General features: G+C 47.1%; 2 protein-coding genes across 2 annotated transcripts; both read left to right on the forward strand.

Annotated features, from left to right (window-relative positions):
- Nucleotides 1-1379: 1379 nt before the first annotated feature.
- Nucleotides 1380-19466, forward strand: TOP2A (DNA topoisomerase II alpha). The gene is made up of 35 exons (XM_041462874.1): nt 1380-1412; nt 1711-1854; nt 2047-2137; nt 2554-2617; nt 3038-3183; nt 3787-3884; nt 4174-4386; nt 4584-4757; nt 5085-5186; nt 5610-5747; nt 5859-5997; nt 6281-6438; nt 6830-6955; nt 7397-7507; nt 7599-7704; nt 8083-8192; nt 8924-9016; nt 9486-9600; nt 9902-10023; nt 10592-10740; nt 11055-11286; nt 11415-11549; nt 11646-11846; nt 12400-12595; nt 13879-13970; nt 14157-14300; nt 14430-14513; nt 14616-14813; nt 15738-15843; nt 16132-16272; nt 16720-16864; nt 16999-17060; nt 17184-17303; nt 18264-18463; nt 18861-19466. Exons 1-35 carry the CDS (start codon nt 1380-1382, stop codon nt 18996-18998), a joined length of 4626 nt encoding a protein of 1541 aa, XP_041318808.1. The 3' UTR covers nt 18999-19466.
- A 1779-nt stretch (nt 19467-21245) lies between these two features.
- Nucleotides 21246-22532, forward strand: GJD3 (gap junction protein delta 3). Its single transcript, XM_041462911.1, has one exon. The coding sequence runs from the start codon at nt 21302-21304 to the stop codon at nt 22019-22021; it is 720 nt and encodes a 239-aa protein (XP_041318845.1). The 5' UTR covers nt 21246-21301; the 3' UTR covers nt 22022-22532.
- The last annotated feature ends 117 nt before the right edge of the window (nt 22533-22649 follow it).

A 22649-nucleotide genomic window follows, 5' to 3' on the forward strand; every position in this document is an offset into this window, starting at 1 on the left:
CTCTTTGGGGGTGCTGCTCTCCGGGGTCCCATCTACTCCTTCAACGGGCGCAGCGTGCTGGCAGATCCCCTCTGGTGAGTGTGGATGGGGTGTGAATGGATTCCCCTGTGTGGGAGCTGGAGGGGGTTCTGTGCTGGCTCCCTCCCTGGAGCAAAGAGCAGGGGTGCCCCAGGGTGCCCCCCTCACCCCGTGCCCACCCGCAGGCCCCAGCGGCTAGCCTGGCACGGCTCCACGCCGCGGGGCGGCCATGCCCGCCGCTGGGATTGCCAGGGCTGGCACAGCAGCTCTGGCACAGCCCAGGGCATGGCCAGCGCCCTGGGTGAGGGCAGGCTGCTGGCCGGGCAGCGGCACAACTGCTCCGCAGCGCTGGCCGTGCTCTGCGTCGAGGTGGCTTTTCCTTACCGGCACATGTGGTGACAGCGGTGACACCCACGCAGGAGCTCCAGCATGGCTGGGGAATGTCCCTGGGAGCACTGAGGGGACACCGGGGACACAGCTGTGCCATCCCATTGCCCCTGTGCCATGGCACAATGCTGGGCTGTGCCCGCAGCCTCCCACCCCCACTGGAGGCAACATGGTCACTACCCAGAAATAAAGATACAGAAATGTTGGTTTTTATGACACCGTGCTTTGTTCTGGGGGGACATGGCCAGCTGCAGCAAGGGGCTGGAGGGGACACACCCGGGAATGGGAACAGGGGCTGGGAGCAGGTTCCAGTCCCCTGGGGTTGGCAGAAACGGGGAGGGGACACCCTGTCAGTGAGGTCTGTGTTTTGGTTCCAGAACACAAATGTGTCCCAGTATATCCCAGTGGGTTGCCAGGTTTTGCTCAGTGTATTTATTCCTGTGGGCTCACGAGGCCTTCCCAGTGTATCCCAGTGATTCCCAGTATATCCCAGTGATTCCCAGTGTATCCCAGTGATTCCCAGTGTATCCCAGCGGGTGTCCAGGCTCTGTCCAGTGTATCCCAGTGATTCCCAGTGATTCCCAGTGTATCCCAGCGGGTGTCCAGGCTCTGTCCAGTGCATCCCAGTGATTCCCAGTGATTCCCAGTACGTCCCACCACCAGCGGCAAACGGGCAGCCTCGGCGCCCCCCCCTCGCTCTTCTATTGGTCAATCCCGCTGCCCATCTCACCGCTCTCCCTCCCGACTAGCCTATTTGAACGCGCGGCGCGGCCTTCGATTGGTCAGAGGGCGGGCAGAGCCCTAGCCGTGTGCCCGCCCCCGCACTGCGATTGGCAGAGCGCCGGGGGAGGCGAGCGGGGATTGGCTGCACGTTTCGGCGGGACGAGCGGAGGTTTGAAGGAGACGTTGGCGCCGCCATCACCGCCTCAGCCGCTATCTTTACCGCTTCAGCCGCTGTCGCCGCCGCCACCGCCATGGAGCTCTCGCAGCCCCAGTCACCCCTCCGGGTATTTCCTGCGATCGCTGCCCCCGACTCTGCGGGACTCTGCCACTCCATCCCCTCGGGGCCTCGGGAACCCGCAAGTTCTGCCGGTCCCCCTCAGCATCTCCCCGGGTCCTTCACAGCCCCCCTTGGGTCTCCTTCAGGGTCTGCCCGGGCTCCTCTCCCGGCCCTTTCCCCAGCCGTCCCTCTCCTCTGCGATTGCGGTTCCCTTCGCGCCCCCAGCCCCGATCCCTTCCCCGCCCGGCCGGGCCCCTCGTGTTGCCCTTGTCCGCCCCTCACGGCCGCTGCCTGTCCCCCGCCAGCCCGCCAACGAGAACATCCTCGTCAGCAAGCCCGATGGCCCCAAGAAGCTCTCGGTGGAGCACATCTACCAGAAAAAGACGCAGCTGGAGCACATCCTGCTCCGGCCAGACACCTACATCGGCTCCGTGGAGCTCGTCACGCAGGTAGGAGCGGGGGGGAGCGGGGCTGAGCCCCCCGAGCCCCTCGGGGCAGGCGGGGAGTCTTCAGCAGCTGTTTACAAAGCACAAAACCTCTTATCAGTCATGCTTATCAATCACAAAACACCTGCTTTACAAACGGACGGCACAGAGGAGGGGTTGTACCTGGGCACTTACAAATTCTTTTTTTTTTTCCAGCAAATGTGGGTTTATGATGAAGGCATTGGCCTCAACTGCAGAGATGTGACCTTTGTGCCTGGCTTGTACAAAATCTTCGATGAGATTCTGGGTAAGCTGACATCCATTGAGTCAGTGAGTGACGGGTTATTAACGGGGGTTGAATGGAAGAAACTGGAACTAAACAAAAATTATCAAGAACTTATTAGCACTGCTTAATAGCGAGCCATTCATGGGGAACAAACAAAAGGAAAAAATGCAAAAAACCCAATTACAAACCTGATTTCATTCTACCCAAAATTCTCCCTTTTTTGTCAGTGGTTGCACTGGAGGAATTCAGAGGTCATTTCCAACCTTCATAATTCCATGATAACTTGTACTCCTCTTTGTAATTGGCAAAATATTTTCATGCTGAGGTGATTATTAGTAACACTGTAGTGAGTTTTTGTGTTCATTCTACTGGAAGACTTCATAGTTTTCCCTTGATTGAGAATGTAATAAAAAAACAATATTCTGTTTCCTTTCTAGTCAATGCCGCAGACAACAAGCAGAGGGATAAAAACATGTCGTGCATTAAAGTCACAATTGATGTGTAAGTTTGGTTTCATTGTTGTTTGGAACACTGCATTGTGGCACTGCAGGGCTGATCTGAGATAGCCCAACTTTAATTCACCAGTTGTGAAAGCCTTTCTCTCTGCTCCCTGGTCTCTTACAGAGGGCTGACTGGGGAAACATCTGCTCTTTCCTTGCTGTGGTTTCCCACCTCTTCCTCTCCCTGTTCTTCCTGATGGAGCACAGACAGAGGTTTTGTGTGTGGGTCCATTTCAGAGCCAGCATGTGCAGATCTGGGCATTTCTGTGTTGCCTGTCCCCCCTCTGCTGGCAGCTGCTGCACTTGCTGAGCACAGATTTGTTCCTGGTGAAATGGTGCCTTTCCCCAGAGCCTTTTGGTGACTTCTTTCACAGTTCAGCCATTTGCAGCCTTAAAAACAGACTTTTCTTTCCCTCCCTAGAGAGAATAACACAATCAGTGTGTGGAACAACGGGAAAGGTATCCCAGTTGTTGAACACAAAGTGGAGAAGGTCTATGTGCCTGCTCTGATCTTTGGACAGCTGCTGACATCCAGCAACTATGATGACAATGAGAAGAAAGTCACAGGTGAGGAAGGCTCAGATATGCACTAATATCTCTGAGCAGCTCTAAGAGTGTGACCTGAACTAGAAAGGGCAGGAAGGAGATCCTTGATGCAGTGTGAAAACTGAAATAGGGGAAATTTAGGTGAGATACACAGAAGAAATTCCTCTCTGTGAGGGTGGTCAGGCCCTGGCACAGATTGCCCAGAGAAGCTGTGGCTGCCCCATCCCTGGAAGTGTCCAAGGCCAGGTTGGATGGGGCTTGAAGCAACCTGGGATAGTTGAAGGTGCCCTGCCTACAGCAAATAGTGGGACTGGATGGGCTTTAAGGTCCCTTCCAACCCAAACCATGAAAATGACATTCTGAATCTATCAGAAGACTTTCTGTGCTCTGTTTAATCATAATAACAGTGCAAACATGGGAACAGGGAAAATTGGTTTTGAATATTTTCTTAAACTCTAATTAAATCAAAGTTTGCAGTTGCATACTGAGCTCGTAGAATATTGTTTCTTGTTGACAGTTGTCTTTGGATTGGGTGGACATTGACAAACTCCAGTTAGTCTTGGATTCTTTTAGATGGTTTTGGACAAAGAAAATAACACAAGTCTGTGTTCCTTCTAATTCCAGGGGGGAGAAATGGTTATGGAGCCAAACTGTGCAACATATTCAGCACAAAGTTTACTGTGGAAACTGGATGTCGTGAATACAAAAAGTTATTCAAGCAGGTAGGAGCACTTTTCTTTCCAAGGAGTTTATACCTGAGGTTTTCAAATGAGACCCTCAGGTTTTGTTTCAAAACTAGTTCAGTGTGATTAGAGTAAATTTGACCCACAAAATGTAATTCAAAGGAATAATGAAATTAGCAGACAGCATCAGAATCTGGTTTTTAACCAGAGTTTTTGTTTAGTTTAAAGGTATCTAAAACACATAAACCATCTTACTGCTTTTAAAAACTAAGATAGTTTTGTGTGTGTGTGTGTTTGACTTGCAACTCACCAAAGCTCCTTTCCTCAGACCTGGACAGACAACATGGGAAAGGCTGGAGAGATGAAGCTGAAATACTTTGATGGAGATGATTACACCTGTGTCACTTTCCAACCTGATCTGTCCAAATTCAAAATGACTGTTCTGGATAAGGACATTGTAGCACTGATGTCTCGAAGAGCCTATGATATTGCTGGGTCCACAAAGGATGTCAAAGTTTTCCTGAATGGACAGAGGCTTCCTGTAAGTGAGCATTAAAAAGAAAACACAAATTTCTTCATTTTTTTTGTGCCATTTAACCAGTGAGATTCCTTTGAGATCATTTCTGTCATCACACAGAACAAAGAAACACATGCAGAAGGGATTTTTTGCGGGAGGATGTGAATTAAGTATTTATAGGAGCTATTATCAACCAGTTGTCTGCTCTCATCTGTGTGCAGGTGAAAGGATTCCGCAGCTATGTGGACCTCTATCTCAAGGATAAGGTCGATGAAACTGGGAATGCACTTAAAGTTATCCACGAGGAAGTGAATTCCCGATGGGAAGTGTGCTTGACTTTGAGTGAAAAAGGCTTCCAGCAAGTCAGCTTTGTTAACAGCATTGCCACCACAAAGGTAACTCCTCAGTGTGTTTAGTCAAGCTACTGCCATATCCTTCACCTTTCATATTCTTAGTTATTTGTAAGTGTACTTATGTATTCTTCACCTTTCATATTCTTGGTTATTTGTAAGTGTACTTATGTATTCTTCACCTTTCATATTCTTGGTTATTTGTAAGTGTACTTATGTTAGTGAAAAATAACGTTGCAAAGAATATAATAAGAATAGAAATAATAAGAATGTAAATAATATAAAAAGAAAGAAATAAGTTTTTAAATAGATATTTATAGTTTTGTGGGTTTTAGTGGCCTCAGTCCCAGGTCCTTGTCCCATTCTCCTCAGGGTGGCAGACACGTTGATTATGTGGCTGACCAGCTCGTGACGAAAATCATTGATGTTGTGAAAAAGAAGAACAAAAACGGAGTTGGAGTGAAGCCTTTCCAGGTACAATGTCAGAATTTTCCAGGTGGGAAGCACAACTTGAGCATTGCTGCAAATTGTAACTTCAGCTTAATGCATAGCAGCGTTAATTAATAACACGTTTTCATGGTGCAGACAATATATAGAAGATTGCTAATTGTAGAAGTCTCATATTGTCCAGTTTAAGCCAATTAACTTCCCCTTGCAAGTCAGTGTAGATGCACTAAACCTCACTGTCTGTTTAGATAACAACTCTTGAGGTGGAGAGATGCCAATTCCTTGATGTCCCAAATCATCTAACGCTTAATGAATGATCATTAGCTGTTCAAAATTAACAAAATATCTACGAAAATTCCAAACCCTACAGTGCTGAGTGTTCCCTCACTGTGTGATTGACGGGTGAGCTGAGCCTGTCCAGTGTGTGATCCTTGTTGTATTTAACTACAGGTGAAGAACCACATGTGGATTTTTGTGAATGCCTTAATTGAAAATCCAACCTTTGACTCTCAGACTAAGGAGAACATGACTCTGCAGGCAAAGAACTTCGGCTCTACCTGTAAACTGAGTGAAAAATTCATTAAGGGTGTAAGTCCTGATGTACATGGGCAGTCAAGATGTCTGTAAAAAATATGTAACAAAAGTTTCTGTCATTGTTGAGGCTTTTCCCACAACTTTGGATTGCGTTTTGTATTGCAGGCAGTTGGCTGTGGCATTGTTGAAAGTATCCTAAATTGGGTAAAATTTAAAGCTCAGAACCAGCTGAATAAGAAATGTTCAGCTGTGAAACATTCTAAGATTAAGGGTGTTCCTAAACTGGATGATGCCAACGATGCTGGTAAGTGTTTGACATCCTTTGTAACCAGTTCATTGAAAAACAGTTAAAACTTGTTCGTTGAACAAAAGATTTGTCTCCTAAGAAGAAGTGAGAATAGAAAACCTGTCATTATAGTTTTACTCCCATTTTGCAGTCCCATTTACATTTACATTATCCCCATTTACTGTGTGCAGTGCCAAAAAAACTGCCTTAAAAGATTATTTATACTTGTTCAGTCGTGAATGTGCAGCCTTGGATTTCATTTCTCAAGTAGAAAACTGACTCGATTTTCTTCTTTTTTTAGGCAGCAAGAATTCTTTAGATTGTACACTGATCCTGACTGAGGGAGACTCAGCCAAAACTCTGGCTGTTTCTGGTCTGGGAGTGGTTGGTAGAGACAAATATGGAGTATTTCCTCTTCGTGGGAAAATCCTCAATGTCAGGGAAGCTTCTCATAAGCAGGTTGGTTGGAAAATGGTTACAGTTACGTGTTGGAAGGTGTGGTGTGATTTGTGCAATGAGTTGGTGCAGCTGCACCTGGAGCACTGGAACTCCAAGGAGCAATGCCTTAAACACCTGAGTCTTCCTTCATCTTGATCCTGCCTCACTGGTTAAGTAGGAATATTGATTAAGTCCTGTTTAGTGATTTGCCTGAGGGGATAATGTTCATGTTGTAGATTGGAAAATGTTTTGAATTATCTAGACTAATTTAACCATTAGAAATTACAAGTTTCTAAACAGCAAAAAACCCCCAGCAGGACAGCACTCAGCCAATTAGTCACTAACTTTTTACTTTCTTGAGTTACATTTTGAGTCTGAAAGACAAGTTTTTATTCTGTGTGATCTCTTTCAGATTATGGAAAATGCTGAAATCAACAACATCATCAAGATTGTGGGTTTGCAGTATAAAAAGAACTATGAAGATCAAGAATCTTTAAAAAGTCTTCGCTATGGAAAGATTATGATCATGACAGATCAGGTTAGGTTCATTAAAATTGAAAGTTGGGAGAAGATAACAATTAGCACTTAAATAAATAGAGAGGAAGAAAATATTTCTCTAACTGCTGCTATTGTTGTACCCAATTCTCTGTGTTTCTTTTTCCCATTTTACATTTTTGTGGGTCTAAATGTCTTTTCAGCCACAAAAAAGTAAAATGGTGAGTTACATCAAACAGCTAAACACTGCCTCTCCATTCTGCTGATTCAAAGTCCTTGACCAGTCCTTGACACCTTTTTTCACCAAGAATACCTTCTCTGTTTCTCTTAATTTTCAGCAATTAACACATGGCCACCTTTTCAGAGGTGAAAGTTAATAGGGTCAGTTAGCTGAAATTACAGAGTCATTTACTATTAAGCCAACAATTGTCATTTCCATCATTCCATGATAAAATATGGTTTGGTTTTTTCTTTTATAATTCAGGATCAGGATGGATCACACATCAAAGGTTTGCTGATTAACTTCATCCATCACAATTGGCCATCTCTTCTAAGACACAATTTTTTGGAGGAATTCATTACTCCCATCATAAAGGTGAGGGCTGTGGGAAGATGAGGTGAATGACTGAGGATCCACTGCCCAAAAATGCCTTTCATTTCACAGTTAAAATGTTTGTCCATTGTAGGCTTTTAAAAACAAAGAAGAAATTGCATTCTACAGCATTCCTGAGTTTGAAGAATGGAAAGCCAGTACACAGAACTACAACTCATGGAAAATCAAGTACTACAAAGGTTTGTAAAAACTTAACGTGGTGAAACTGATCCAAGTGAGAGCATTGATGATTTGATGCAGTCAATCCTGCTTTGCAGAAAGGATTTGGACTGGGTGTCCTCCAAGTCTCTTCCCTCCTATGATATTCCAATTAGATTTCAGATAGCTACAGGAATTACAAAAATCCAAAACTACTACATGCCACTGCTCACTTAATTGTAGTTTTTATGATTTTTGTGATACATCTTGTTTTGAAGTAACTTAAGTTTTCAGGAAGATATCTTCACACTGTATGTTCATATGATGCATCACAAAAACTGAGCATAGAAAAATATTTCTTTGAATTGGAACTTAATTTAGACAAAAAGTCATTAGGATTACCTCTCCTGTCCCTGCAGGTTTGGGTACCAGCACATCAAAGGAAGCCAAAGAATACTTTGCAGATATGGCAAAACACCGAATTGGCTTCAAATATTCTGGGCCTGAAGATGATGCTGCGATCACCCTGGTAACTAACACTTGATTTAATTGCTGACTTACTACCTTTGGTATTTCACCTTGTAGAGTGCTCTGTATTTTCTCTTAAAATGCTCTTGGAGGCCTTTGGGCTGGAGACAATCTCTGTTACCAAGGCTACAGCTTTAGTTGAAACCAGGAGCATCAAATCTGCCCCTCAACCTCAGGGCAAGAGTACCCTTTTAGTGATGGGCTTTAAATATAGCTTGGAACAAACTAATCACTGCAAACCAATTGACATTTTCAGACACAATAGTAAATATTCCTTCAACATTTTTCTGTGTATTCTGCTGCAGTTTTCTCCAAGTTAGATCTTCCCTTCCTCCCTCAGTGCAAAGCGGTGGATTAAAACAGTTCTTGTTTCTGTGAACTTCACCTTAGCTGATCTTTGATTCTTAAATATTCAGAGTTGTTAGGCGATGCTAAAACATCAAGTTCTTCCCCAAAGTATTAATTTCCTCTCAAATCTGCTTTAGTCTTCTGTTATTATATTAAAAATCTATAAATGTAAACCTAACTACTCTGTCTTCTATGGAGTGGTGGAAATTATGCTCTTAATATGTTTAGCTACAGAACCCTTTTATTGCATTTCTTGGGCTCTTAAATCAGCCTGTTTAGCATGTTGTTCTCCTGGGTAAGCTCTTCCTTTTTCTCAAGTGATCCAATAGTGCACAACCACAGAATGTTCTGGAATTGAGTTACTTTTCATTTTGTAACATCCAGGCCTTTAGCAAGAAGAAGATAGAAGAGAGAAAGGAATGGCTGACTAATTTCATGGAGGATAGAAGACAACGGAAGCTGCATGGTCTACCAGAGGTAAAAGGTTTATGTTTATAAGGAAACTGGTTTCCAGTCTCTGCCTGGGGCTGTTCTCAGCTTCATCCCAGCACTCCAGAGCTGCACACAGCTCAGTCAGTGAGTCAGGTCCGGATTATAGAACGTTGAAAACGTGTCAGGATTTTGCAGAGCAGCTTCTTCTCTCATCTTATCAGTGTAGCCTCATTGTCAATTATCCAACTGTCAACTTCATTTTTAACTCTCATCTTTCAAGTTGCTGTATCAACAGGAAAATGATAACACAAGCAGAGGCAAATGAAGTCTTTATTTTCCCCAAAATGGGGGAAATAATGCATCCTGGGAAGTGTTTCCCTTTGCCATGCAAAGGGTGTCATCACTTGAGCTGTATTTAGCTGGTCTTAGAAGGAGTTCCCATTTCATTGAAACTAGCCAAGAAAATTATTAGGCCCTGTTAAAATTAAGGCAATCTCCTCTCTGTTTTTCTTAGGAATACCTGTATGGGAAAAACACTGATTACCTGACATACAATGACTTCATCAACAAGGAGTTAGTGCTGTTCTCAAACTCAGATAATGAGAGATCAATCCCATCACTGGTTGATGGTAAGTGATTTCTAAGTCATGATTCTGCATGGTGTATCCCCAGAACTGAGGAAATGGGTGTTTGATGTCACATCAGAGCCAGGGAACATGCTGAGGTTTCTGGGTCAGTATCCTGAAGTCTGTTTCTGCTGTCTAAGACTTTTTTTATCTTTGGATGAAATGTCTTGTCCATTTTGTAATATATTATTGCCAGTACCTTACTCAGCTGGCAGAGAATCTTTAAGTAGTTCTTGCATCTCTAGAGAGCCAAGTGCATCACATCACATGTTCTAACCACGAGGTCTTTTCTATTTTCATACAGGTTTGAAGCCAGGTCAGAGGAAGGTTTTGTTCACCTGTTTCAAACGAAACGATAAACGGGAGGTGAAGGTTGCTCAGCTGGCTGGTTCTGTCGCTGAGATGTCCTCATACCACCATGGTGAGGTAAGAACCTGCCTGGATGTGCAAAACACTTCAAAAAAAAAGGCAAAAAGCCCTTCTGTTGGTGTGAGTTGTGTTGCCTCTAAAGCAGAATTAGATGTTTGAGTGTGTACACCAAATGGAAGTTGCTGTTTAGCTGTTTCCACAATTAATTATTTGGTATTAAATTAATCTGACATTGATCACTCTGCCTGTCCTGTTCTTCATGGAAGCATAGTTCACTCAAAAAGTGGAACAAGAAAACCCTCCTTAATTTGTGATGGGCTTAGGCAGATGTTAATAACATTTCTGCTTGGGTCAGGAAGAGTTAAGCACTACCACAAGGTTCTCTGTGGAGACTGACAGAATCTTTCACTGAAGGTTTCAGAGCAGGTGGACAGCAACAGATAAAGACATGGGTCATTAGAACATTTCAGGTGGTCTTGGGATGCATTTTCCTTGAGTTTCTTCCAGTTTTTCATCAATTGAGTTTATCCTCTGTGTCAGTTAAGTTCTTGGTGTGAATGTTGCCTTACTTTGTCCATCCCCTGAACCATTCTGCATGTTCAGCTTTGCACCTCCTTTATTGCAGGCTGCACTGATGATGACCATCATTAACTTGGCCCAAAACTTTGTGGGCAGCAACAACCTCAACCTGCTCCAGCCCATTGGTCAGTTTGGCACGAGGCTGCACGGAGGCAAAGACTCTGCCAGCCCTCGATACATCTTCACCATGCTCAGGTCAGCATTCTAAAGTTCTTACTTTACTAAAGGACTCAATTTTACAGCAATTAGAATGAAAAACAAATTGGATTTTTCTCTTTAAAACTTTGGGCTGGCTATACTTGCATGCTCAGAGTAGCAACAATTGAAGTGAGATTCAGGTGCTAGATTCCATTATGGAAACGTGGCTATCAGTGCAGAGCATATGAAAATGAAAGCAGAACCAAAGGGAGAAATTTGGGTGGGATAATAAAAATTAAGGAGCTTTCTTTTTGCATGGCAATCATGTTCTGTAACAAGAATTTGGGCTTAAATTCCCTTCTCTGTTCCAGTCCCCTGGCACGCTTGGTGTTCCCACCAATGGATGACAACATCCTGAGGTTCCTCTATGATGACAACCAGCGTGTGGAGCCAGAGTGGTACATGCCCATCATTCCAATGGTGCTGGTCAATGGGGCTGAAGGGATTGGTACTGGCTGGGCCTGTAAAATCCCCAACTTTGACATCAGAGAAGTTGTTAACAATATCCGTCGGCTGATGGATGGAGAAGATCCACTGCCAATGGTAAATAATATAATTAAAAATCAAATGTCTTGCTTATTAGTTTATTGAGCTCATATTGAGCATTTTTTGGGCATACTTAAAAAAAGAGGCATCCACACAAAGCTGAATCCAGTGTTTTTGCTCCTCAGCTTCCCAGTTACAAGAATTTCAAAGGCACCATAGATGAGCTGGGGCCTAATCAGTACGTGATAAGTGGTGAAGTGTCCATCCTTGATTCTACAACCATTGAGATCACTGAGCTGCCTGTCAGAACATGGACACAGGTAATAAACAGGGAATCTGCTCTGGGAATGTATAGTTTGCTCTTTAAAGCAAAAATGAGTAGTGGGTTTGGGATCTGACTGTGTTTCTTTCCTCAGACATATAAAGAGCAGGTTCTGGAGCCAATGTTGAATGGGACTGAGAAGACCCCCCCTCTAATCACAGACTACAAAGAATATCACACAGACACCACGGTGAGGTTTGTGGTGAAGATGAATGAAGATAAACTAGCAGAAGCTGAAGCTGTGGGGCTGCATAAGGTCTTCAAACTCCAAACAAGTTTAACATGCAACTCCATGGTACGTGACAGATTTTGCTGAAGGAATTTTTGGTTTAACTCAGACTCTGTGGACAGCTGCAGTCGTTGCGTGAAACAAAAATCCTCTTTGGCAGTAACCTATTCACTTCGATTTTTCTGCTGTTACTGGTTTTAAATCAGCTTTCAAAGGTCAAGAGCTGGCTTAGGAGTGGGTCCAGAGTGGATGGTTTGCCTGAAGGAGGCAAAATGATCTGAAATCACAGTTTGCAGAGCTCTGTGAGCCAGCAGCAGGGGCACTGAACGTCTGGTTCCTGACAATGTGTGAAGCTTTGATGTGAGATGTTTGTCTTGCACAGAGCTCTAAGATTCAAGTAACCTTAACTCTACTGCTTGTATTCAAGATTACTGAAATTCTAAAATTGTCTCTGCTGCTGTGCTCACAAACTGAAGTAGTTTCTAGAACAACACTGAGATTTGATAATTTGTTGGTTAATAATTCAGCGGTACCATCACACCTGTGTTACAGGTAATTTTCAGCTGGTTTGGAATCAGTTTTACCATCATAACACCCGTGTTCTTTCATTTTCCTCCAGGTTCTTTTTGACCATGTCGGCTTTCTCAAGAAATACGACTCTCCCCAGGATATTCTTAAGGAGTTCTTTGAACTGCGGCTCCGATATTACAGTTTGAGGAAGGAATGGCTTATTGGGATGCTGGGTGCTGAGTCTGCAAAGCTGAGCAACCAGGCTCGCTTCATCCTGGAGAAAATAGATGGCAAAATTGTCATTGGTATGTTGTTCTTGGTGACTGGGATTGCAACTGGGAGAACTGGGTGATCTCTTGAGCTCTGTCAGCACCCCCTCAGCCCCAGGCTGCTTTTTACAAACCACACCAGGGCTTATCTCTGTTCTTGTGACATCTGAGAGGAAAATGCTTCACAGAGTATCCTTGGTCTGTGTATTATACACATAATAATGACAATGGGATACTTATGCAGCTTTCCTGCTCTGTGTTTGAGAATTTTTGAGATAATTTTTTAATAGTTTAGCAATAATTCCCATTTATTTTTGACTTGGTAGGAGTAAGAGTTAATTATTTGTGGGTTTAGAAAGGGGCAGTGTTGGCTGTTTAATGCATTCTCAAGAATCTGTATCTTTCTCCATTATCTTGGTGAACCTCTGCAAAAATACTCCAAATCACGTTCTCAGTGGACTGGAGGTTTCAAACTTAGATGATACTCAAACAGCAACATCTGAGAATCATGAGCTAGAAAAAGAAGCAGACCTTTGTTCCCAACATTCACATTTTTCAATCAACTTTTCCCCCTCGGTGTAAAAGCTGGGCTGTGTTCTGCCGCCTTCACGGAGGATGCGGCCAGACAACGTGTCATAAGATGCTTTGTGGTTTGTGTCTGAAGGCAGCCCAGTAATCCCAGCAGCTCGAGTCTGTCTGACTGAACTCTGGAAGAGAAATAATTCCCCTGAAATGCATTTTCTTGGGTTTTTTTTTTTTTTGTAATAAGTAGTTCCAAGGCTGCCAGAGCTGGTTTCATTTGTATTTGTGTCTCATGGTTGATGGCTTCTGATACCTTAAAAAGGAGCAAATTCCAGCTGAAGCATTTCCAGTGGTTGAGCACTTAGAGCATAAATTTCCTGGGTAATGTCTAATGAGGTGCAAGCTATACCATGCTATCAAGGGTTTTTTTCTCCACCTGCCTGTCAGGATGAAACCTGTTTTATACCATCATACCTTTTTTTCCCCAAGTTCAAAAACTAGTTAAAACAGGGGAAATGCATGTATGGAAACAAAGAAAAATATTAACATTGTTGGCTGGTGCAGGAGCAATGTTTGTTTGTCTGTTTCCCAGACAAATCTCCTGCTAAATAGGAGTTTTCCAGGTGTTGTTCAGGCTCTTCCACATGTCCCTGCTGTGATGTGGAAAGGCTGGTTTGGAGCTCTGTAGGATGCTGAGCAGCTACAACCACAGGATCCAAACTGTGAAGCTCATCTGTCACTCCTAACAGCAACTGGTAGTGGGCACTGAGTGACAATCCTGAAATGTCTGTTTGCAGAAAACAAACCCAAGAAAGAGCTGATTCAAGTTCTTATCCAGAGAGGGTACGAGTCTGATCCGGTGAAGGCTTGGAAGGAGTCTCAGAACAAGGTAATGCCTCAGTCATCCTCTGAATATGCCCAAACTGGCCCCAAGCTCTGAGGCTTTGTAATCCTTAGAGAGGCTCAAGTTGCTTTTCAATTAGCAGGATTCAAGAGGTTCCGTGTTTGATCAGTAGCCCTACCCATGTGTGTCAGGGTTTTTATTGACTTATGTTTGTTTCAAATCCATATTTAGGATGAAGAGGAGGGGGAGGAGGAAGAGAATGACAAAGAATCAGCTGCAGCCTCTGGCCCAGACTTCAACTACCTGCTGAACATGCCCCTGTGGTATCTGACCAAGGAGAAGAAAGATGAGCTCTGCAAGCAGAGGGATAACAAAGTATGTGCCTTCCTTTCCTTATAAAAGCATTATATTTACAATATATTATGTGTTATACAGTTTCTTTTTGGATTGAAATGTGTTGCTAATGATTTTTATGTGATTTTTTTTATCTATGATTCCCTTTAGGAAAAGGAGCTGGAAGACCTTAAGCGCAAGAGTCCCTCTGACCTGTGGAAGGAAGACCTTGCTGCCTTCATTGAAGAACTCGATGTATGTCAATGCTCAGTGCAGAAAATCAACTCCCTCATCTTATCCACCAGCCCTTTATTGACTTTTGTATTTTTTTGTGTTATTTTATGCTCCCCTCTGCAGGTAGTGGAGGCCAAGCAAGCACAGGATGAGAGTGCAGGGATTGTTGGCAAACCTTTGAAGGTGAAAGGAGGGAAAGCAAAGGTGAAGAAGGCCCAGCTGGCAGAAGTAATGCCATCCCCTCATGGCATCAGGGTTGTTCCTCGGATCACTGCTGAGATGAAGGCAGAGGCAGAGAAGAAAACTAAAAAGAAAGTAAAGGTAAAAAGGAACATTCCAAATGCTCGATCTTCCTTCACATCCTCTTCCATACAGTCTTAAAAAATGTGACTCCTTGTTAGCTGGACTTGTCCTGTTGAAGCTGTTGTTCAAGGAGAGGGACAGGACCTCAGGATTTGAGAAGCACTGGGAATAGGGGTATCTCAGTCTGAAGGAGAACAGACTCACATATCAGGAGGTGGCTTAGAGGGAAATTTTTGGCACATTTCACTGCCAGGGATGGGCTGGTAGCTCAGAAAGGGGGGTGGATGCAAGTAAGGTTGTTCCAGGTGTCTTGGGAATTTGATAAACCCTCTAGCAGGCAGGAAGCACAGCCAGTACATTCCCTTCTCCAGAACAGCCTTTACATATCCAGCAATGCTTTCACCCACTTAATGCCATCATTGTTCTCTGTATCAAGGAGATAAAAAAGATTGAACTCTTTTTATAGGACTAGTTAAAATTGTGTCATTCAGCCATTTCCAACAGAGAGCTATAACCCATCCCTTCACCTGTTTGATCCTGGAAGCCACACAGGTCACTCTTTTCCTCCACATGATTCCACCCAGCAGTTTTTCCAAATAACTCCTGCTTTTGTTTTTATCCCACCCTGTCCTGTCCTGCATCCCCATCCCCCCCAGAGCCAGCACACAGCTGCTGCAGGACCAGAGTGCTCAGGAGTGGGGCCAGAATTCCTGTTTTTGTTAATGTTGGATTTTGCCTTTTAAGTCACCTGATTTGGGGGCAGATCCTGTCCAATTTGTAGATCCTGTCTGTAATCAATTCTACACACAGTTTATTTCACAGACTTAGGTTTCTTGTACCACTACTTTTACACGGCTAAAATAAGCAGCTCCTTCCTCCATTACCCCATGTGCCTCTTTTCTGTGAGCTGACTCACTGTTTGGTATCTGCTTGCATCTGCAGAGTGAAAAAACTGAATTTGATGAGAATCAGGATGAAAACACATCCGGAGAGAAGGAGAATGCAGGCCTGAAGAAGAGATTAGCGCAGAAGCTGAAGACTGAGCAAGGTAAATGCTTTGATGTTATTTCCTCCAAGGAAAAGACAGAAAGGGTTGTCAGTTTGGTTATCTGACCTCTTCCTGAGGGTGGTGAGAGCAACATCTAGGATCAGTAGTTTTGGAAAAACTAGGTGAGAAAGTGATCCTGGATAACAGTCAAGCAGGATAGATTCCTATTTCTTTTTGTTTAAGCCACAATCCTCTGAATTCAGTGTATTTCTAAGCTGAGCTTGAACTGCTGAGCCTGAACTATACATGGAAGTTTGCTGGTTCATCCTGCCTCCCAATATTTTTCAGGAGCCAAGAGACAGGCCACTCTGCCTTTCAAGCCATTAAAGAAAGGCAAGAAACGAAACCCTTGGTCTGACTCAGGGTCTGATTCAGAGTCTGACTTTGAAGCACCTCCTCAAAGAGAGCGAGTGGTTCGCCAGGCAGCAGGTGAGTGAGGACATGGATGCAGGAGAAGGATGGTTCTCCTTGTGGAGGAGTAAATGGTACAGACTATTTGGGACTTCCCAGAGCCTCAGATCACATTTAGAAATCATCTTGTAAAGGCTTCTTTATTTTACTGTCAGAAACTATTAAATATTTCTACCATTTGTGCACATTTTCAAGGAAAAGCAGAAATGGGCAACTAGAGAAATATGGTTATTTGGTTTAATTACACAACTGTCTTGGCACATTAAATGTGTTGTGGGTGAGGTTGGAAGGCTCCAAATGACAGAACACACTTTGTCATTTGGAGTCTTCTCCCTGGCAGTCTCAGCATCTGCTTGTTTTTATTCAGATCTTTATTTTTTAATAACTGTAGCTAAAATATTGAAAAATCAACAGAGCTGCATTTTGCCAAATGTGTAAAATAACACTTCTGTGTTCTTCCATCAGCCAAAGTCAAGCCCATGGTCATTTCAGACTCAGATCACTCCAGCTCAGATGAGGACTCTGAATTCCAGGGTGACAGTGAAGGCAACTCTGAATTGGACACAAACTCTAAGAAAAAGACTCCTCCCAAGCCCAAACCTGCTCCCAAGTGAGTATTTTTCCATAATCACTGGAAATTAGTTGTACTTAATGCTACACAGAAGTTAAAAACAATTTTTTTTTTTAATTCCCCTATTTAGTGCCTCATAAACTGAATTAAAAACTTGGGGTTTTGTTTTCCAGGGAAACCACTGAAAAAGCAGCAAAAGCTCCCAAGCAAAAGGCAGTGCCAAGTGCTGTTCCTGGTGAGTGTGAGACCTCTAAACCACGTGCATTGCTCTATAATCCCTCAGCAGTGCACAGGGAAGAGCAGAGGGGATAATTTGGCTGTTTCAGGCTGACTTTCTGCTTTCCTTATCCTGTTCCAGTCCAAGATGTCCCTGAGGACAAGGTGAGCCAGGCTCCTGCAGCTCCATCCGTCCCAGTGCCGAGCACCAAGGCCGTGCCCAAAAAAACTGCTGCAGCCAAGAAGGCTGGAGCCACCAAGGGTAAGGGCAGCTCAGCAACTTCAGTTTTAGAGAACAATTATAATTCCTGTGGGAAACAGTCCGAGTGATTTCGCTTGGCCTTCCAGGGCCTGGGCAACTGGAGTTTGCATTTCAGCAAAGATCTGAGGTTTGTGGCAGAGGTTCTCTGGTTGTCATGTTTGAGGTCTGTTTCCAAACATATCGTGTTCTAGTTCATGTTGGACATGCTAGGAGGGAGGGAATTTTAGTTTGGGAACAGGAAAAGTGAATGCTTCCTACAGTGCTATGTAATACTTGGCAGGGATAATCCGAGTGGAATTTGTGTCTTGAAGTCAATGTCCTACTTCGTGTCTTTTTGGGAAGAAAGCAGGCAAGTTTTTGGGGGTAGTTTGATCTATTCAATGCTGGATCCATCTCCAGCATTTGACTCAGGGATTTTTAAACCCCAGACTTTGACGTTGTTTTGTGTATTCCAAATGGAATCAACTCGGTGTTGATCCCAGCAGGAAAATAGTGTTACTTCCACTCCTAAATTGAGAAAGCATGTTATCACTCAGAAATGGCCTGAAATGAGCTGAACTGGAAGCTGTGCTTCAAGATGCTCTTTTAAAAAGTGAAAATATAGGTAAGAAGGAATGAGTTGAGTGTTTGGGAAATTCCTTCCTTGCTGTGCAGGATTGTGAAGGTCTGAGATGGGTTATGGAGCCTGGAGAGATCAGGACTTTTCAATCTGAAATAGTCTGTAAATTGCTTTGGGGACACTTTAATTTGATCCTCTAAATGTAGTGGAACTGAGCAGATAAACAACCTCATTCCTCACCATCTGTGGAAGAGAGATCTTTCTAGAAAACCCAGCTTCAAACAGAGACGACCTGTGCACTGACCCCTCAGCAGCACAGAGCCTGTTTCTGTTGGAAGAAATTCCCAAACTGGGAACGAGAGAGGAGCAAAACAGGGGTTTAACACCGTGCTCTGTTCCAGACAACCAGCCCTCCATCATGGATATCCTGGCCAAGAAAAAGGCTGCACCCAAAGCCAAGCCAGCAGCCAAGGAGGGACCCCTGCACGCCCAGGGTGACAACGCCAAGGGGAGGAAGGCTGTCAAGAGGCAGCCAAGCTCTCTGGATTCGGATTCTGGTTCGGATTTTGGCTCAAAGCCTGCCAAATCTGTTGCATCAAAGGTTTGTGCAATGAGGGAACTGCAGAGTGTGGGGTGGGTTCTTCTGTCAGGAAAAGCTGGTGGAGGTCAAACCTCTACCCGGGTGTGGGGAATGGGGAAGAGGGGGGTCATGGAATTGTGGAATATTCTGAGCTGGAAGTGACCCACAAGGATCAGAGAGTCCAACTCCCAGCCCTGCACGGGACACCCCAGCAATCCCACGCTGTGCCTGGGGCTGTGGCCATTCCCTGGGGAGCCTGGGCAGTGCCCAGCACCCTCTGGGATAAGAACCTTTCCCCCACAAGGGTCACACACCCTTGGTCTGCTCCCACCATCCCCATGGCACAGCAGGCGTGTGCTGCTCATGGTGTTCCCTGTGGGTGCTCACATCCATGATTCCTTTCCTGCTTTCCCTCCAGAAATCCAAGGTACAGGAAGACACCTTCACCATTGGCGCTGGTGATGAAAGCCCTGCACCTCAGCCCCGTGCCAGGCCTGGCCGTGCCAAAAAACCTGTCCAGTACCTGGAGGAGTCCTCTGAGGATGATCTGTTTTGAGTTCTTAGGAAAATTTTCAACTCCAGATCCACAACAAGCCTTCGGCAGCGCTCCAGAGCTCCCACCAAAGACCATCTCAGCCTAGGAAATCTTCACCAAATGTGAGCCACTCCAAAACTGTTCATTACTGGTGAACAGAGCTGGTTTTTTCTTGGTTTTAAGCAAGTTAGATTTTTTTTTAAACGGGAACATCCCCTTTTTGGTGAACACTGGAGCCACGTGCCCAGCAAGTACTGCCACACTTCCCTCTTCCCCATTATTTGACACTTTGTGGTCATTTTAGTGTTAAAGTTGACTTTAGAACATGCCAGATCCTTTAAAATTTATACATCCCTCTTGAAATATCTTATAGTACTAAAGTACATCAATTTTGAATTCTACCACCCAACACAGGTGAGCTGAAGTCATTTTTCCAGCACTATTCCTTCACTATGTAAATATTTCTGTGTTTGTTCTTGTTGTCCTGAGTTTGTTTGTTTAAGTATGTGTCTAATAAAAGTTTTTACTTATTTTCTTCACTTCACTGTGCATTTTTTTGGGAAATAACAACTGCAGAGCTTGTGCTAAGCCCTCCCTGTGTCAGAACAGAGGGCGTGGCACAATTTCTGGGGGTGCTGGGCTGCTTGGCCACTTCCCCACTGGCTGTGGCCACTGTGGCTCCACAGCTGAATTCTTGTGAACACCCCTGTGGTCCCCAGCACGGGGGGAGCTGCTTGCCCAGAGCAGCTGTGGCTGCCCCATCCCTGGAAGTGTCCAAGGCCAGGCTGGAGCATCCTGCTCTAGTGGAAGGTGCCTGTGGAAGGGGATGGGACTGGATGAGCTCTAAGCTCCCTTCCCATCCAAACCATTCCATGAAACCCCAGGGCCCCCCGTGCTATCGGTGCTTTGCTGGAACCCAGTCAAGTGTGGAAAGCTCTGTCAGATTTTCCACTGGCTCTGGAGAGCGTCTCCGGCGCGTCCCCTCTGCAGGCCGGGCTATTTACAGCTCCTCTTGCTGCAGACAGAGCCACGGGTGGGCTGTGGGCTGCTCTCTGAGCTCTGCCATCACCCTCGTGTGGATGTAGAGCTCTGGGAACAGAGTGCACCACGGAGTCCAAACCAGGAGTTTCCCATCCCAAAATGCTGGATGGGGATGCTGTTGGGATGGGAGCTGGGCTCTGGGGCATCAGGCACTTTGCACTTCCCCAAGGGGTGAGGGGGGCTCTGAGTTTTCCAGGGCTCTGTTCCCATTACTGGAAAGGGGATTTGAGAGCTCACCAAATGCTGTCAGCACTGGGCAGGGGCTGGCAGGAGCCCTGGCCGTGCCACACAGGATTTTGTAGGGATTAGTCTACACGTGCCAGAGCTGGGGACAAACTGGGAAGATCCATGGGACCCCCAACAGCCCTGGCACAGCGTCCTGGGGCAGAGGGCTGGTGCCAGCTGTGAGCATCCCCCAGGCACTGCAGGGCTGGGGGTAGCCAGGCTCTGATGTGTCAGGGGGGTGATGCCAGCAGTGGGGGGGTCTTTTGGGGACCGAGTGCTGTGGCCTGGGCACCCTGAGGCCCTGTGGGTTTGGGAAGGACAAAGTTTGGGGGCATTTCTGCACTGGGGGGGCCACCAACCCTCTCTCAACCTGGGAGCTGCTGGCCCTGGGCAGGGCAGCTTTTGTCCTTGAGCCCCACCAGCAGCGCCGAGCCCTTCCCTCCCTCCGGGCGCCCCGCGGGTGTTCTGTCCCTTTAAAAGGACTCCAGGCGTGGCTGTGGGACCATTATCCCATCCCAGCTGGACAAAGAGACTGGACAGTCCTGGACGGCCCTGGAGAGCCGGCAGCAGCAGCGCTGGCACACCGGGAACCGCAGCCCACGCAGGTACGGGGCTGTAGCGGGGGCACAGCTCAGCCAGGCCGAGCTGTGCAGGGAACTGGGGATGGGGAATCGCTGGTCCTGCTTCTGTCGGTGTCCTGGGACACATCCCTGGGGGAGCGAGTCCTGGACACAGCGGGTGACTGGGGATGGGGAATCGCTGGTCCTGCTTCTGTCGGTGTCCTTGAACACATCCCTGGGGGAGCGAGTCCTGGACACAGCGGGTGACTGGGGATGGGGAATCTGCTGGTCCTGCCTCCGTTGGTGTCCTTTGACACATCCCTGGGGGAGCGAGTCCTGGACACAGCAGGTGCCTGGGGACACTCCTGGCAGTGCCTGGCACCCTCCCATTTGGGAATGGCGCGGGGATGGAGAGCTGGAGGGGTTGTGCTGCCACCGGGGTCCGACCTGGCGGTCCCTGCGTCCCCCCAGCGCTGACCCCGCTCCCGCAGCGCGGCCATGGGCGAGTGGGGCTTCCTGAGCTCGCTGCTGGACGCCGTGCAGGAGCACTCGCCCATGGTGGGCCGCTTCTGGCTGGTGGTGATGCTCCTCTTCCGCATCCTGGTCCTGGCCACCGTGGGCAGCGACGTCTTCGAGGACGAGCAGGAGGAGTTCGTGTGTAACACGCAGCAGCCGGGCTGCAAACCCGTGTGCTACGACGCCGCCTTCCCCATCTCGCACTATCGCTTCCTCGTCTTCCACATCGTCGTGCTCTCGGCGCCCGCCGCTCTCTTCGTCATCTTCGCCGTGCACCAGGCGGCCAAGCCGGGGCGCGGGGGGGCTCCCGGCCAGCGGGCCCGCCGCCTGCAGCCCTTCTATGTGGGCAGCGTGGTGGCGCGGATCGCCGCCGAGCTGGGCTTCCTGCTGGGCCAGGCGCTGCTCTACGGCTTCAGGGTGCAGCCGCTCTTCGTGTGCCGCCGCCGGCCCTGCCCGCACCGCGTCGACTGCTTCGTCTCCCGCCCCACCGAGAAAACCGTCTTCATCCATTTCTACTTCGTGGTGGGGCTGGTCTCGGCGCTGCTCAGCCTGGCCGAGCTCGCCCACCTCCTGCGCAAGGGGCCCCCGGCCCGGCCCGGCTGCTGCCGCAGGCCGCAGGAGCGGGGCCCGGCGCCCGGGCAGCCGGCGGGGGCTGCGGAGGGACCCTGTGGTCCCCACCCGCGGGGGGACCTCACCGTGTGACCGGCTGCGACGAGCTGTGGCCGCTTTCAGCCCGGCGGTGACAGCGGATCTCCGGGCCCAGAGGGGTCTCGGCCCTTGCCGGGCCGGGCTGGGCCGTGCCCCGCTGCCCCCCGGTTCCTGTTGTGGGCGGCGGACAGGCCTCACCCGGCAGCTGCTGGAAAAAAAATACGGACAAAAAGAAAATAAACAGGTCCCATCCCTGCGCAGTGGCAGGAACACCCCTGACCCCCCAGCCCGGCACGGGGGAGGCCAGGGCTGCCCCCAGACCCCGTGCTGGGAGTGTCACAAATGCATCAGGGCTGGCCCCTGGCATAGAGGGACATGACTGTGGCAGTGGGGTGGGAAGGACCGAGCTTTAGGGTACTGGGGGGGACCCCGAAGGGTTCTGTCCCAGCCTTTGGGGATGAGCAGTCACGGAGAGCAATATGGGGGGCCCTGGGCTGCCCTCCTGCAGCAAAGAACACCCCACCCCAAACAGGGCTTGGGGTGCCACAGCCTGACCACCTCCTCCCCACCCCTGCTCCCCCTCCTCCCCGGTACCCCCAGAAGAATAACGAGCCAGGCACTAGAATAAATAAACTTTATTCTGGAGCCAGCCCCCCCCCCCCCCCCCCCCCCCCCCCCCCCC

Source organism: Pyrgilauda ruficollis, unplaced genomic scaffold, assembly GCF_017590135.1.
Source record: "Pyrgilauda ruficollis isolate IOZ18807 unplaced genomic scaffold, ASM1759013v1 scaffold161, whole genome shotgun sequence".
Classification (NCBI taxonomy): Eukaryota; Metazoa; Chordata; class Aves; order Passeriformes; family Passeridae; genus Pyrgilauda; species Pyrgilauda ruficollis.